Source organism: Larimichthys crocea, chromosome X, assembly GCF_000972845.2.
Source record: "Larimichthys crocea isolate SSNF chromosome X, L_crocea_2.0, whole genome shotgun sequence".
In the NCBI taxonomy this organism is placed as follows: domain Eukaryota; kingdom Metazoa; phylum Chordata; class Actinopteri; family Sciaenidae; genus Larimichthys; species Larimichthys crocea.
This window is the reverse complement of record NC_040020.1, coordinates 33,182,324-33,196,951: the sequence shown is the minus strand read 5'-3', so window position 1 is coordinate 33,196,951 and position 14,628 is coordinate 33,182,324. Positions and strand designations below refer to the sequence as shown.

The 14,628-nt window shown below is 40.9% G+C and overlaps 2 protein-coding genes and 2 non-coding genes across 6 annotated transcripts in view; all 4 read right to left on the bottom strand.

Annotated features, from left to right (window-relative positions):
• The window catches only part of nsmce1 (NSE1 homolog, SMC5-SMC6 complex component), a 5,275-nt gene extending 2,654 nt beyond the window's left edge, over positions 1–2,621 (bottom strand). Inside the window, exons 1-4 of one of the 2 annotated variants that reach the window (XM_027282440.1) lie at positions 2,353–2,621; positions 1,957–2,088; positions 1,552–1,673; positions 122–199 (exon numbers count right to left, since the gene is read on the bottom strand). In XM_027282440.1, the coding sequence (XP_027138241.1) occupies positions 122–199; positions 1,552–1,673; positions 1,957–2,074 (318 nt within the window). In that variant the 5' untranslated portion in view covers positions 2,075–2,088; positions 2,353–2,621. The remainder of the gene's footprint in view (positions 1–121; positions 200–1,551; positions 1,674–1,956; positions 2,089–2,352) is intronic. The other variant, XM_027282439.1, reaches the window with a different exon arrangement.
• A 971-nt stretch (positions 2,622–3,592) lies between these two features.
• Positions 3,593–10,860, bottom strand: vps37a (VPS37A subunit of ESCRT-I). Of its 2 annotated transcripts, none has more exons than XM_010735049.3 (12): positions 10,389–10,860; positions 8,971–9,045; positions 8,505–8,622; positions 7,255–7,358; positions 6,764–6,989; positions 6,450–6,520; positions 6,176–6,303; positions 6,011–6,069; positions 5,847–5,915; positions 5,343–5,486; positions 5,143–5,231; positions 3,593–4,940 (listed from the first exon to the last, which is right to left on the bottom strand). In XM_010735049.3, exons 1-11 carry the CDS (start codon positions 10,493–10,495, stop codon positions 5,151–5,153), a joined length of 1,182 nt encoding a protein of 393 aa, XP_010733351.1. In that variant the 5' UTR covers positions 10,496–10,860; the 3' UTR covers positions 3,593–4,940; positions 5,143–5,150. The 2 variants fall into 2 exon arrangements, with proteins under 2 accessions (XP_010733351.1, XP_010733345.1); XM_010735043.3 differs by having other exon boundaries at positions 6,764–6,992; positions 10,389–10,859.
• Positions 10,861–11,442: 582 nt separating this feature from the next.
• Positions 11,443–11,658, bottom strand: LOC113746732 (small nucleolar RNA U3). Its single transcript, XR_003463085.1, has one exon. It is a non-coding gene; the product is annotated as a small nucleolar RNA U3 (small nucleolar RNA).
• Positions 11,659–12,016: 358 nt separating this feature from the next.
• LOC113746731 (small nucleolar RNA U3) lies at positions 12,017–12,232 on the bottom strand. Its single transcript, XR_003463084.1, has one exon. It is a non-coding gene; the product is annotated as a small nucleolar RNA U3 (small nucleolar RNA).
• Between the last annotated feature and the right edge of the window lie 2,396 nt (positions 12,233–14,628).

Here is a 14,628-nt window from a genome sequence, read left to right as displayed (position 1 = left end):
TAGGCAAGACCAGAACATGACAGTCAGCTGACATTTCAACAACTGTGCTCTAAAAGGCTTTGAATTAAAGGTGTGTACAAAATGTTTTCTTGCAGGATTTCCTTCTGTGAAATGAACTGACCGTTTTCCCGAACAGCTCCAGCTCATTGTCAGCATAATCCGACGACATCCTGGTGACATCGGTCTCAGCCATGTTTACCTGGACAGGATTAAAGTGAAATAGTCGTTAACATAGCTCAAACACGCCCTAAATCAGGGGTGTCAAACTGGTCCACAAAGGGGCCGTGTGGCTGCAGGTTTTAGTTCCAACCAACCAAGAGCACACAGTTTGACCAATCAACTCTCTGAAGACTGAAATCAGTTGATTAAATGAGTCAAGTCTGGTGTGCTGCTGTTTGGTTGGAAGGAAAACCTGCAGCCACACGGCCCCTTTGTGGACCAGTTTGACACCCCTGCCCTAAATGCATTATACGTTCATCAATTTGCAACAATTTTCAAATTTCTCTTTATTAAGAGAGCAAATATGCAGAACATGCAGGCCGATAGAAGCTTCTTTTGTTATGGTTCACAATCAGACATAGACCGCGGAACCGGGGGGGCCAGGGGGGCCATGGCCCGAGTAACTTTTGTACTCGGACAAACTATTTTATATAACTAAAAGCCGAAGTTGGATCTGTGTTTTTAGTCACCACACACACCTTCACTCACTCTCACCAACTGCTGCCGACAAAAAATTCCCACTGACTGCTGCGTTTTGATTTGAAATGAGAGTGCATTGTTTATCAACTGTTTTTTTCACGATCCCGGTCACTACAGCATCAGCTGAAAGATCTTTCTCAACACTTTGCCGTATCAAAATATACCTGCGTTCAACTATGACACAGAGAAGGCTTAAGGACAGCCACATACACCGGGATGAAGTGTACATGACTGCTGTTGCAAAGGAATTCATCCAGCAAAATGAGCGACGCAGAAAGGTCTTCGGGTTAAAGGACCACTAACGTAAGTCAGTTTTTTTTTTTTTTTTTACATAACCTACATGTCATTTTCTGTGGTGTGGCTGCAGTAGGCATAGGCCTGTTGTGTTGCTTACTTTTCATTTAGCTGCGCAGCTGCGCTTGTTTTGTTGTTGGGTGTGTGTGTGTGCGTGCGAGCGGCTCTGCACATTAGTCTGATATGAGCGTTGACTTGCGATGATAATGACTATGACGTTGATTGAGATTCAAGGCAGCGAGATGAGTTTTGGTTGTGGTTGTGGACTGGACTGGATGTACTTTGTGCGTTTATGCATAAAGAGGCTCGGCCTGTTGTGTGTGAATGTTAGAGCGGGATCAGAGGGGTTAACCTGAGCAAGCGTGTTCATCATGCGTGTACTGTAGATGTGACTGTGTGGTGTTTAGATGCGTTCCGCGGTCCATGCAATCAGATATCTTTGTACTATCACCAAACAGGCTCTTCTCCACTTGCCAACCAAAATGTTGTAACTTTAGAATAGTCACTAATTAGAAAACAAAACAAAACAACGTAGGTCCAGTAATTAAACACACTAACCAAGGCATAGTACTGGTGACCGTTGTCTTCAGACATCCCTTTTCTAATCTGCATGAACAGGGGCTGCAGCTTTGAGTTGATGGTATCAATAAAATCATCCAGTCTGTCGGGGGCGTGCTGTGCTGCAAGAAAAAAACAAAACAAAGACCGAGTTGGTCTCAAGAACACAATCAGGTTAAATAACACAGTAAGTCGGGCAGTAAGCTAAATAGTGCTTGTGCTTTTAGTCCTTTGGAGACTTGTGTCTAATTTAAAATGATTTAGTAGTCATTGATTGCAACCCTGTCGCCTCACCCTCACCGTGAAACACACAAAAACATGAATGACTGTATCTAGTGCCAGTGTTTGATACCTGACACAGAGGTGAAGCCATCAGTGATTGTTTAAATACATAACATGACTCACTGTTGTGCTTTTCACAGCAGTGTTGATAGAGAGTCTTTGCCCCGTGTTCATCAACGATGCCACTGGACATCATGGTCTGCAGGAACCTTCGATGGCTGTCTCCCATCTGTCGTGACATGTTGTTGGACTGACCTACACACGGAGAACACAGACACAAGATGTAAAACCCAGCATTAAAGCCAACAATCACAGACACAAGATGTAAAACCCAGCATTAAAGCCAACAATCACAGACACAACACAGAGGTCTGACTGACACCATAAAGATGTCACAATATGAAACATTACACAACACTTTATGGTTAGTTAAACGCTTCACATGAATCAGCCTGATAACAGTGTAAACACTTTTTGTTTTGATATCTCAGCTAATGCTAAACACACAAACTGCCTCACCTCCGTGACGTCAGCAAACAGCTGCCCGGATGTTGTTGTCGCTTAACGGATGTTTTATCGGTGATTTGCTTTCACGGCTGCTCGGCTGTTGAATGTTTGGCAGAAACGTTTCTAAAAGTTAAAATAAGTCGGGAACAAGTTTAGCTGAAGTGCGCGCCACTTGTTTTTCCTCCTCCTTCTTCTTCTTCTTCTTCTTCTTGTCGACTTCCGGTAGCTGTGGCCTGACGGTGCGTCAGCGCCACCTGCTGCTCAACGAACAAAACACAAACACACGTCTCTCTCCTCGTGCTTCTGTAGGTGTTAATATATCTTCTCAACTGTTTGATAATGCTCATATAAATATGATGAAATGCCGATTTGTACTTTGTAAAATAAAAAATGAACTGCTAAAATGCAGAATACAATCCTTTATTTTATAATGTACCATGAACTACCCTCATGACAATGTTGTGTTCATGTTGTAATCAGTGCAGTGCGTTTAAATGGCTGTGACCTGTAAAGTTTAGTGCCCTGTTGTCAGCTGGCTTAGGTTGCTGAGTTCATGTTTTTGAGGGCCTGGATTTTACATACAAACAATAAAACCTGCTGAGTGTGAGTATTTTCCCCATCAGCCCTGTGTGTTTCTGCAGCGTCTGTCTGTATTCAGCCTCACACAGCTGTGTGTGCCGAGTACATTTAAAGCAGATTTAAGCACCCCTGTTGGAGGCGTTATGATTTATACATTAATCGCTTCATACTGATGATATTAACCACACGTTGGAGACACCTATGCACTGGAATGTTCAGATAGCTCTTTATGAAGCCAATAATAAATCCTGATTGAGTTTCTTGTGTATTACTTAAACATTCATTTCTGTCTGTGACTTTTATCAACTGAAAGGCAACAGTAGTTCCTGTAATTAAAAAACAGTTTTATAGATTGAGGGACATCACTGATCCTGGTCATTAAAATATGAATCCAACATGTTCACTAGTGTAATAATAATCCCTGTTATTACACACTTTAAATCTGATTATGAACCCTGACCCTTCAATCAGTTACCTGTCTTCACCAGAAGACACGTTGCCAATTTTATGCAGCAGGACTATTTTGTGGGACACAGCGAGAAACTCAAGTTTGAAGACAGTATTGACAGTATTCTGCCTGTTATGTAAAGGAGAAGTAGTGTTTCTTTATGCAGAGCTGAATGGATTACTGTTAAAATCAAGACAATGCATCCTGTGTTAGTGTCACAGCAAGTAAAGCAAACAAGATTTATTCTAAATGCTTTATTACTCTAACAAATTAAATAAGAACATATAATACAAGGTGTCTGAGTCTTTGATTACAATATAGCCTATTATTAACATTATTTAAATACAGTATTCAATGTCATCGAGTTTTACTGCAGCATTTAACCTAATATTCCCCAACATTATCCCAAATCTTCTGAGGCTCTTCATCCAAAATCTTCAAGTTCAAATGGTGTCAGAAAATAGCTGGGTTATCATAATGGTGCCATTCATCATCAGTATGTTTACATGTACACAAATAATTCACGTAAAAAGCATTTAGATAATAGAGTCATTAAACCGTTTAACTCTGGTTTCCTGATAACTTCGGCTGACAACATTTCTTTGTTAAACTGATCAATGACCTTCAACAAACCTAAACAACTGTGCAGGTTTGTTTTGTGTCGACTGTGGATACCTCAGTTACGGTGTTAACAATGTTACGGGAACCAAAGTTATGCCATGGCAAATTTAATCGAATTATTAATGCTTGTGCAAACACACTGATATTGAGGCTGTGTTCAAGACATTAATCAAGGTCCAACCACTGTCCGCAAAGAGTTCAATTTTAACAGCCTGAGCTAAAGGTCTCCTGACAACAACGCCCCATCCTTGCTTCGTCTTTGTTGGAGAGATTATCTTGACTTGTTAAAGTGACACTACAAGTGCTGAGTTTCATATAAATGTCTAGAACAACCTTTCCAATGTAAACAGGAGATTTGCTGCGCAATAGTAGTTCTGAATGTCCGGTAGGAATGGGACCTTTCTGGGATAATAAAGCAAGGACTTGACTATGATCTCAGACAGACACCAACATTAGCATTTTAGCAATTATTTCATAGTGACACTGCATGGAAAAGTGTAAGACTGGGAATACTGTCCTAAACAATTTGTATTTCTTCCAAATGTGTTCACGTCACCAACCACAGTTTCTCTTATTGAGCAACGAAAGAAATAAAACTCTTTGTCATCACTGTCAAGTCAAAACTGGACAAACAGCATGTGCAATACAAATTATTATCCACTGTGTAATCAATCCTTTGTCATGTGGCTGCACAAGCTAGCCATGTGTCACTCATTCTCCCAGTTTTGGCCTCTTGTGGTGACTCGATAGCTTCTCCCTCCAACTTCAACTGATTTCTTGCCCAGATCTGAGCGCAGTGAGCTTCTTTTTTCTTCTTCTTCTTTGGCCCACCATTACCATCAGCATCTTCCTATTCCTCCAAAGTGCCCATTGTTGACTCAGTGTGCTTTTCATCCCCTCAAATGTCTTTATCCTTTTTAGCTGGCCGCAGCTGGCTGAGAAAACACCAAACCTGAGGATCAAATGTGAGTTGTGAGAGGCAGAATACACAGAAGACAATGAAGTATGAAGTAAAAACCACGAGGGCTGCTTGTTGTGAAATAGTCAGCTGAGAACAACCAGTTCTCATTCGCAAAGAGACAAATGACTGACTGGATGTGACAGTGTTGTGTGTTTTGTTTAATAATTACACTTGTGATCTCTGTGTGTTGTACCTTGTGTTCTAGTGGCCGGTAGGAAACGGTCCATGTGTGTTGATGGACTGTTGCAACTTTTCCTCTTTGGCCCTTCTGCTGTGGCAAAGCTGTGAAATAACACACAAAAAAATGCTAAATACAGCACTTCTGATTCCATCCAAATTAAGACAGCACATTGTGGCTGTCTTTACACAAACACCACACTTCCGGCTTCTCACCGTTCTCTTCTCCATGAAGCTGGTCAGAAATTCGTCGATGTCCGTGCGTCCCTCCAGGAAGTTTTCAGCCGTTTCTTCTGACTCCTCCTCAGCCTGGTGGGCTGCAACTTTTAACCGAGCTTGTAGAGTATTAAGACTGCAACTCTAGTGGTGGAGACAAAGACAAAAGTAAGAAAGAGAAATACAGACATTTTTAAACTTTCAAGTTATAGCAGGTTCAGGTTGTTTCCCCTAACTGTTCAATACAGTATTTCCTCCTTTGGTTTCTTTTATTTGAAAAGGCAAAAACAATGTGGCCTTCTTTCCTCTTCAACAGCAGTGTGGTTAACTGGGAGGGGAACAACCCAAATGTTCAAGTCATGTTCGAGTCATGTTCGAGTCATGTTCGAGTCATCGCAAACGGTAAAAAGAAAAAATGTGTCACAACACAACATGAATCTTAAGCGCAACTGGGCTCAAAACCCATTATTAAAATCAACCCAAAATGTGTGACAAGCCTCTCACCTCACTGAGTTCATGTTGTCTCTGCAACCTCGTTTCAAATGCCGACTTCATCTGAGTGAGCTGTTCGTACTGTCAACAGATAAAAAACACACATCATGAGCCGCTGGACGATAACACAAATGTGTTTGTTGTGAGAGCACAAGAGATGAGATGAGAAATCTGACCTTGTTGAGCATTTCTTGTCTTTTTCCTTCCAGCTGTGGCTCCATTTGAAGGTTTTTCTCTGTAAATAACAGAGATGCACAAATCTTTGTAAAAAAAACAGCTCTATTGACTCTCTACTATTTAATGGTTAACCATCAAGACCAGGGGCAGAAGAGGGAACTTACTAGCCATGTCCACTATATTGGTGACCAGTTCTTCTTTATCACTGGTGACTTGTTTGAGCTGTGGCAAACTCACAAAGAACTCCAGTAACACATCCTCGTCTTCAGACATGTTGGACAACTGGCTCAGACTTGGAGGGGCGCAACAGGTAAGAATACAGCAGTGGGTACGAGAACAAAAGAACAAAGACATTAATGTTATGAGTACAAAAGAGCACTTTCTTATCACAAACAAAGGACGTTTCATTACATTATATAATATTTTGGAATACTTTACTTCATGTTGCAGAGTTCTGGAAAAGACTCAGGAATCTCAGGCATCTTGTACATGTGACCGTTCAGTCCAGCCTGAAACAGTGTGTAAGCAAAAAGAGTGTAAGCAAGACACATTATGCGATGAATTTATGTCTTGAGTTGAAGGGAAAGATATCTTAATCTGAGTCTGGGTTTTCAAAATGTCTGCTTGACTTGACACTGGTTTTTCAAATGTCATGCTTAAAAGACTAAAAGCTTAATCAATATGATATTCACGTTGTCAAAATGTATAGCTCTTCTCATGGTTCAACCCTATTTTATCCATCATCGGCATACCTGGGAGTCTCCGGTAGGAACAGGCAGTGGCAGGTCAGAAATCAGTCCGTATGGGGCTGGAGCTCGAGGGGGCCCATGGGCACTATCGACACCTGGGTGAAGAATGGGAGCTGGAGACGGAGCTGGGCCTGGACCAGCAGGCGGCGTGTGACTGGGACCCATGTGACGAGGACCATAGTGATAAGCCTGAGTCGGGTAAGGAGTGATGCCTGACTGCTTGTACATGCTGCTGTGTTAAACATGGGAGGAAATAAGATTATTTCACTTAGGGATAGCAAACAAATAAATCAAACTTTTTTTCTTTTTCTTTTTTTTTAAGAGAACATTTGTATAAGCTAACTAGACTCGGGCAGCAACCAGTGACTGCCCCAATAAAAGCATAACATCAAATATATTGTAATTACACTCCGTACACTCAGGCTGCAAACATCTGAACTTATAATGAGAAAGTAATGAGAGACAAACATCAATGCATGCAAGAGGAGACTCACTATGGAAATCCAGCGGTGCCTGTGGACATCAAGGCAGGAGGACTCTTCCAGAACTCGTCCAGCAGACTCTGAATGACCTTACCAAGATCCGAGTGCATCCCAAACTACGACATACACAACAACAAAAAAACAACAACTAAATACTCGGAGGAAAATGACATTTATAAAACTATTGAAAAGTTAAATTAAATAAGAAAAAAAAACATGTTTACATAAAACTGGTTAGTAATCAGATTTATATTCTATTCTCTCCATTTTAAACAATTGTTGACATAATTTATAATTGCAATTAGATGCACATTAGTAGCTGTTATGATCAGGTCTTTCAAAATATGCTGTATTTGTGTGTGAACAACACATCCTTGTTTCAGAAATCTGGATAAGCCCTTATCCTGGTTTTGGTACAGAAATGAGACATAGTGGCTGGGACTTTAAGGGGTCAAACAAATGCTTCACAGGCTTCACAGAAGATTATCATTGACCTGCATGATGATGAAATCATAATGACACCCTAAACCATTGTTTTTGGTCAAATAGAGCTTTACTCTGCACTGAGAGAGCACACGTTTTATTTATATTTCTTTACCACTCATTACAAGACCCCCTGTCCGACTGTGGAAACCACCGTGCTTTGACTGACTAATTTCAGTTTTGCTTTTAGTCAGACGTGAGATTTAATTGCACTGCATACAGCTATGAGTAATGAGCTTTCTTTTCACCCCATCATACTGCTGAAACAGTAATACTGTCCCTGCGCTGAGTTTTATTCACTGGCTTTATCTTAACAAGTACAGACAACATGAAAAATGTTATTGTTAAGAACGCGGTAAAAGCACAAGATTATGTCACTGAGAGTCAACATTTAATAATGTCAGCCCACAGATATATTACACCACTGCTATCTACTCAACTAACAAAGCCTTGACACACGCATGAAGCTTTATCATACAGCTTAAAAAAATGAATATACAGCAGCACAGCTCTTTTCTTTTTTGGAGCGAGCAGTGAGAGACTTGAATAGAGCAGGGTGAAATCGGAGTTGAACATGGAGTGATATAGAGAGGAGCAGCACTGAGTGGGGGAAGCAGAGGGAACGAACAGCTCCGTAAGCCAGGAACGTAAATTCTCATCGCTCACATGCTCTGCCTGGAAACCCCCCTTCAACATTCTTGGAAGCCCCTAAAGAAACCAAGTTTGGAAACTAACTGAACCAAATCAATCAAAATCAAAAAGCCTAGACAACCACTTACATTAGAGATGAGGGGGCTGGTGATCATGGTGCCATTATTGCTGTCAACTAAATGATGACCAACAGGGGGGTACACACTAACCACTGGCTTCTCCTGGGGGAACTGAGGAGGCAGCAGACTGGAGGAGAAAAAAAAGTAGTTTAGTTTTTAGAGATCCTAGCAACAGGATATGTAACAATGTGTGTTTTTAATATGAATATTGTAAGAAGATATTATGGTTGTTTCATATTAATTCATATTAGCCATATTTTGATGAGGCTTCACAAGTATATATATATACATATAACTATAGTTTCTGCTGTAATCCTCCTTTGGATCAAGTTCCATGAGTAGAGTGCTGCGGTTAACTAAGACTGCCATTGCGATATGTGAGTGCTTAATAAAACATATTTAAAAATCCTTGTGTTCTCCGACATGTCATGCGTGATTAATGCATGTCTGTCTGTGTGCGTGCAAAGATACTCACATGTTAACATTAATGGTGGAGTTGTTGACTGTGAATGGTATTCTGTACTCGACATCCTTCTGGATCTCTGCAAGGCTTTTGGGGGAAACAGTAACACAGGAATGTCATGATTTATAATCTTTGCACCTGTACTCGTGATCGGCACGTTCAGAAAACGTTGTATAAATCTATCTATACTCAGGGATAGATTCATTAAGAGAAGCCTCTGACGCTCACCTCTACTTCTTGGCAAAACAACATGACAGCAGCAAATGTGTTACTATTACTGTCTACGGTAATAGCAGTCATCACTTCAGAGAGTTTAAGTCAGCTGTAAGAAATTCAAGTGTAATGGTCAGGGTTCCCACACCTTTTTCATGAACAAATTCAAGCACTTTTCAAGCACCTTCAAGCACCAGTTTTTCCATTTTTCCAGCACCTTTAAATAGGTAGCCTACTAGTTGTGTTTGCCATGATGGTCATGGGAAGTGCACCGGTGCCACTGTATGGCATAATAATATGGGTCTAATTAGCATTATTTCATATGGTGGTAGATTGACTGTTTTGATTTTTAACTAATTGTGAATTGGCTTGTATTCTCAGCTTGTGAGCGGTGTATTGTGTAACTACCATAGCGCAATACCAGTGACAAATAGACATCACACAAATTTCAAGCATTTTCAAGCACTTCACAAAATATTCAAGCATTTTCACAACCTTGAAAACACTGAATTGAAATTCAAGCATTTTCAAGGAATTCAAGCACCCGTGGGAACCCTGAATGGTGATGTTTGCCCCCAGAATCAATATATTTCTGAACAATCTGTACGCCTAACAACTCTGTCACAAGTCTGTTATGTTATGTTATGTCAACAAGCCCTGATCATGTGCACAATCTTTTCTTTCCCCCATCCTTCCCTCACATCAACGCCATGAGCAGCATTAACCACAGCACATTAGCCTCTGTGGCCTCTGCAACTCAATGAACGTAAACAACGGGCTAATGCTTTAATCTCTTCTCATATCCAGCTCGCATCCCCGCGTAAGAAGAAGTCGGCGTGGCAAACACGGGGAACGATCACAGGACACGCCAGCGACTGATTTGTGTAATCAATCCTAAAAATAGGATGACTTGATTAGCTGGCCAGCTAACCACAGCGCCCTGGAGAAAGAAAAATCACACCTTAGCTATGAGGAAGGGTGAACAAACACCACGCAGAGGCATGTCACAGCCGTGTGTTTGTGTCATGTTTGCTATTTGTTAGCACTTTATGTAGGCTAACTACAGTCAGTCAGGATGCTAGCTATGCTAAGTAAACATAAAGTCAGCGTGTTCCTGTAACGTGAATTAACGTCAGAAAACATTGACCACATTCAGAGCCTGAACAATATCTTTCATATTAAACTCATAGCACCGGTGTGTGTGTGTTTCTCGTTACCTCGGGTGAGCGGCTTTGAGTGACTCGACCTGCCGCTGTCTTTGTTGCTGTAGGCTGTTCAGAGGGAGAGGTCCGGAGCCTTTGGACAGAGGGAAAAACCAGTTCATCCTCTCCTGGCGAAACCACCGATTGACAGAAACTAAAGGCCGACGACAGACGAAGACGAAATGGAAGATAAAGTGAGCATGGGCAGCAGACGGGGTGAAGGTTTGTGGTGCTAACGCCTGTTAGCTGCTGGTTTGTTGTCCTCACGAGCTTCACTCTGTAGTTACGTTACGAAGTCAGATGGCATATCCTCACGTGTCAGATAAGATGTTTTTTTATCTCCAGCAGTTTGTGTTTGATGTCAGCATTGTCATTAATATCACCACGGCGAGAGACAACTCGAGCTAAAAGGAAGACAACAAGCTTTCGAGTAAAGCAGCACAAGCTTCAACTTCTTTACGTGTTACGTCACGCAGCGAGTCGACGTCAAACGCAACTTCCTGTTTTTGTTTTCAGGATAAAAATAAAAGACCTGGATTATTATTTTTTTATTAACCCTAACTCTCTAGAATACATCTAACAAGCAATTAGATGAATATATTAATGACACTAATAGAGTAAACCAAAAAAGCAAAAACATGATATCAAGCTAACATCACTATCACAGTGATGTATGACAGGTGGATGAATGACACATTGTAAGCATAAAGTTTGCTGGAGACTCTCCACAGAAGACTTTGTTGAGAAAACAACATTGAAATGGTTACTATAGAACATCAGAAAACCACTGATCTACTTGTTAATCATAAATCTTTATTGGATACGATTAATCATAAATCAAGTAATTTTGATCAGACACAATGTACTGCAGTGTGATGTTCAGAAACTAATTTGTCAACTCAAAGTTGTTTAGTTTCTTCTTACAATCAACAAATAATTTAATACTCTTGAGCACTAAACTGTAGTCAACCAATAAAGGCTCTCGAGCGTTCAATGCTAAGAAGAATATAGGTATTTTTAAGAAAGCATTTGATACCCAAAACTTTGTTTCTAGAGTACAAGATCACAAACCACTCTGATCATATTCCCTTCCTCAATACTCCACAAAGAAGTAAAGAACAATCATCAATGACAGAGAACATATGAAACGAATTATTGCTCTGCATCAGCTTCATGCTCAGAAGGAAATATCACGACTCATCATCGTGGTTGGCAAGACCAAACACTTTAGAAACACATTTCTCAAGTTAGAAACTATAGAAATGATCCCTGAAAGTATAGTCTTAGTTTGATTGAACGTGAACACAGCAGCTCATTCACAGGAGAACTGTTCTCACTCAGGGTTCATCTCTGCCATCAAAAACCTCCTCCAGTTGTGGCATCTCTTCCTGACAGGAAGCATCACACTGAACATCACACTGACAGTGTGATGTTCAGAAACTAGTTTGCCCTCAACTCAATTATTCAAATCAAAGTTGTTCAGTTTTTTCTTACAATCAGAAAGAAATGTAATATTTTTGAGCACTAAACTGTAGTCATCCAACAAAAACAGGTTCTTGAGCATTCAGTGCTAACAAGTACATAGGTACTCTTATGGACAGACTTAATATCCAAGACTTTATGTCTTTAGTACAAGATTAAGAACCACTCTGATCATATTCCCTTCCTCAATACTCCACAAGGAAGTAAAGAACAATCATCAATGACAGAGAACATATGAAGTGAATCATTACTCTCTGTCAGCTTCACGCTCAGAAGGAAATATCACGACTCATCATCGTGGTTGGCGGGACCAAACACTTTAGAAACACATTTCTCAAGTTAGAAACTATAGAAATGATCCCTGAAAGTATAGTCTTAGTTTGACTGAACGTGAACACAGCAGCTCATTCACAGGAGAACTGTTCTCACTCAGGGTTCATCTCTGTTGTTTCCTCCAGTTGTTGTATCACAGCATAGTGCAGCCAATCACTGCATGACTGTGACAGCATACAGATAGAAGATAAAAGCAGCACTGAGTGATAATAAAGAAAAAGTTCATATAAAAGCAAGCTTACAATACTAACTTAGGCTGTTAACTGCCTAAATCTTGTCTTGCTGTATTGAACCATCAACTTGCTTGATACGAACTTTTTCTTTATTAAATTATTTTGCATTGACATCACATAAAGTGGGACATTCTTATGTCTTCACAGAGAAATTAAATTAGCCTTTTGTCTCGTCAGTATTTTGAACTTGACTGGATGTAGTCATGGTAACTGTCTATAACTCATGACTTTATACTGTACTGTCTACTAAATAAATCAAATCAAATCAATTTTATTTGTATAGCCCAATGTCACAAAGTACATTTGCCTCAGAGGGCTTTACAATCTGTACAGGGAGTGACACCCTCTGTCCTTAGACCCTCGGTTCGAGTGAGAAAAACTTGCAGTCTAATCCATGGCAGCATAACTAAGGAATGACCTGAGCCCGCCTAACTATAAGCTTTATCAAAAAGAAAAGTCTTAAGTCTACTCTGGTACTCATAGTGTTTGTTCCACAGAGAGAGACCTGATAGCTGAAAGCTCTGGCTCCCATTATTATAGGAACCACAAGGAACCCAGCATCCTGAGAGTGCGTGTTCTAGAGGGTATTAAGGTATTATAAGCTCTTTTAGATATGATGGTGCCTGATCATGAAGAGCTTTGTAGTAAGGAGAAGATTTTAAATTCTTTCTAGATTTAATAGGGAGCCAATGCAAGGAAGCCAACATGGGAGAGATGTGATCTCTGATCTTGGTTCCTGTCAGACACGTGCAGCGCTTCTGAATTAACTGCAAGTCTCAAAGACTTATTGGGACAGCCTGATAACAAAGAGTTACATAGTCCAGCCTTGAAGTAACAAATGCGTGGACTAGTTTTCTGCATCCGCCTGAGAGACAATGCGTCTGATTTTAGCGATGTTACGTAAGTGGAGAATGCCAGTCCTCGAAATTTGTTTTATGTGGACGTTAAAGGACAAATCCTGATCAAAAACAACTCCAAGATTCTTTACAGTGGAGCTGGAGGCCAGGGTGATCCCATCTAAGTAACTAAGTCTCTGAGAGGGTTTCTGAGGTGTTTGGGTCCAATTACAAGAACTTCAGGTTTGTCTGAATTTAACATAAAAAAATTGTGATCATCCAACTTTTTTTCCTTAAGGCATGTTTGGGTTGTTAACTGATTGGTTTCATCAGGCTTGATCGATAAATATAATTGGGTTCGTCAGCATACAATGAAAATTGTAGAGTTTCTCATAATGTTTCCTAAGGAATATATAACTAAATAGAAGTGGTCCTAGTACAGAACCTTGTGGGACTCCATGCCAAACTTTGGTTGCTGAGGTTCATCGTTGACATGAACAAACTGAGATCTGGTCTAAGAAATACGACTTAACCCGCTTAGGGCGGTTCCTTTGTGCCTTTGTGTTCCAGTCTCTGTAAGATTTGTGGTCAATGGTGTCAAATGCAGCACTAGGATCTACAGGCAAGTACAGTGGTCCTTGTCTGATGCCCATGGGGGTCCTTTGTAACTTTGCTAATGCGGTCTCTGTGCTATGATGCTTCTCCTGCCTGACTCCTCCCAAATAGACTATTGTTATGGAGAAAGTCCCACACGCTGATTCGCTAGTTTCTCCGTCTCTCGCCAGCCCGGTCCGGTTTGGATCTCGTCTGTCGTTTGGCTCCGCCCTCTGTGGTTCGCGTGGGCTTTTTTCCGCCGCGGTTTCCTCCAGTTCCTTCCCGGGCCTGTGGTCCATCTGCTCCTTTCCCGCCCGATTCCTCGCTCCCCTTCGCGCCTGCCTCCCTCGCGGTCCACCCCTCCTGCGCCGGCCCTGGGTTGGGCTGGGGCCGCGCCGGTTCCCGGTTCCGCTGCCGCCTGTCCGGTTTCTTTGCGCCGGTCGCTGGGCGCCTTCTCGTTTCATATGTTCTCTGTCATTGATGATTGTTCTTTACTTCTTTGTGGAGTATTGAGGAAGGGAATATGATCAGAGTGGTTTGTGATCTTGTACTATAGAAACAAAGTTTTGGGTATCAAATGCTTTCTTAAAAATACCTATATTCTTCTTAGCATTGAACGCTCGAGACCCTTTGTTGGTTGACTACAGTTTAGTGCTCAAGAGTATTAAATTATTTGTTGATTGTAAGAAGAAACTAAACAACTTTGATTTGAATAATTGATTTGACAAATTAGTTTCTGAACATCTCACTGTAGTACATTGTGTCTGATCAAAATTA

Bases quoted from the DNA above. Each gene is read 5' to 3' on its own strand.
- vps37a (XM_010735043.3), bottom strand. From the start codon at position 10,495: ATGAACTGGTTTTTCCCTCTGTCCAAAGGCTCCGGACCTCTCCCTCTG. The intron at 6,521-6,763 runs GTATGCCGATGA...ACACTGTTTCAG, and splicing joins TTCCTACCGGAGACTCCCAG to GCTGGACTGAACGGTCACAT. The intron at 6,070-6,175 runs GTAAGTTCCCTC...TGTTATTTACAG, and splicing joins CAATATAGTGGACATGGCTA to AGAAAAACCTTCAAATGGAG.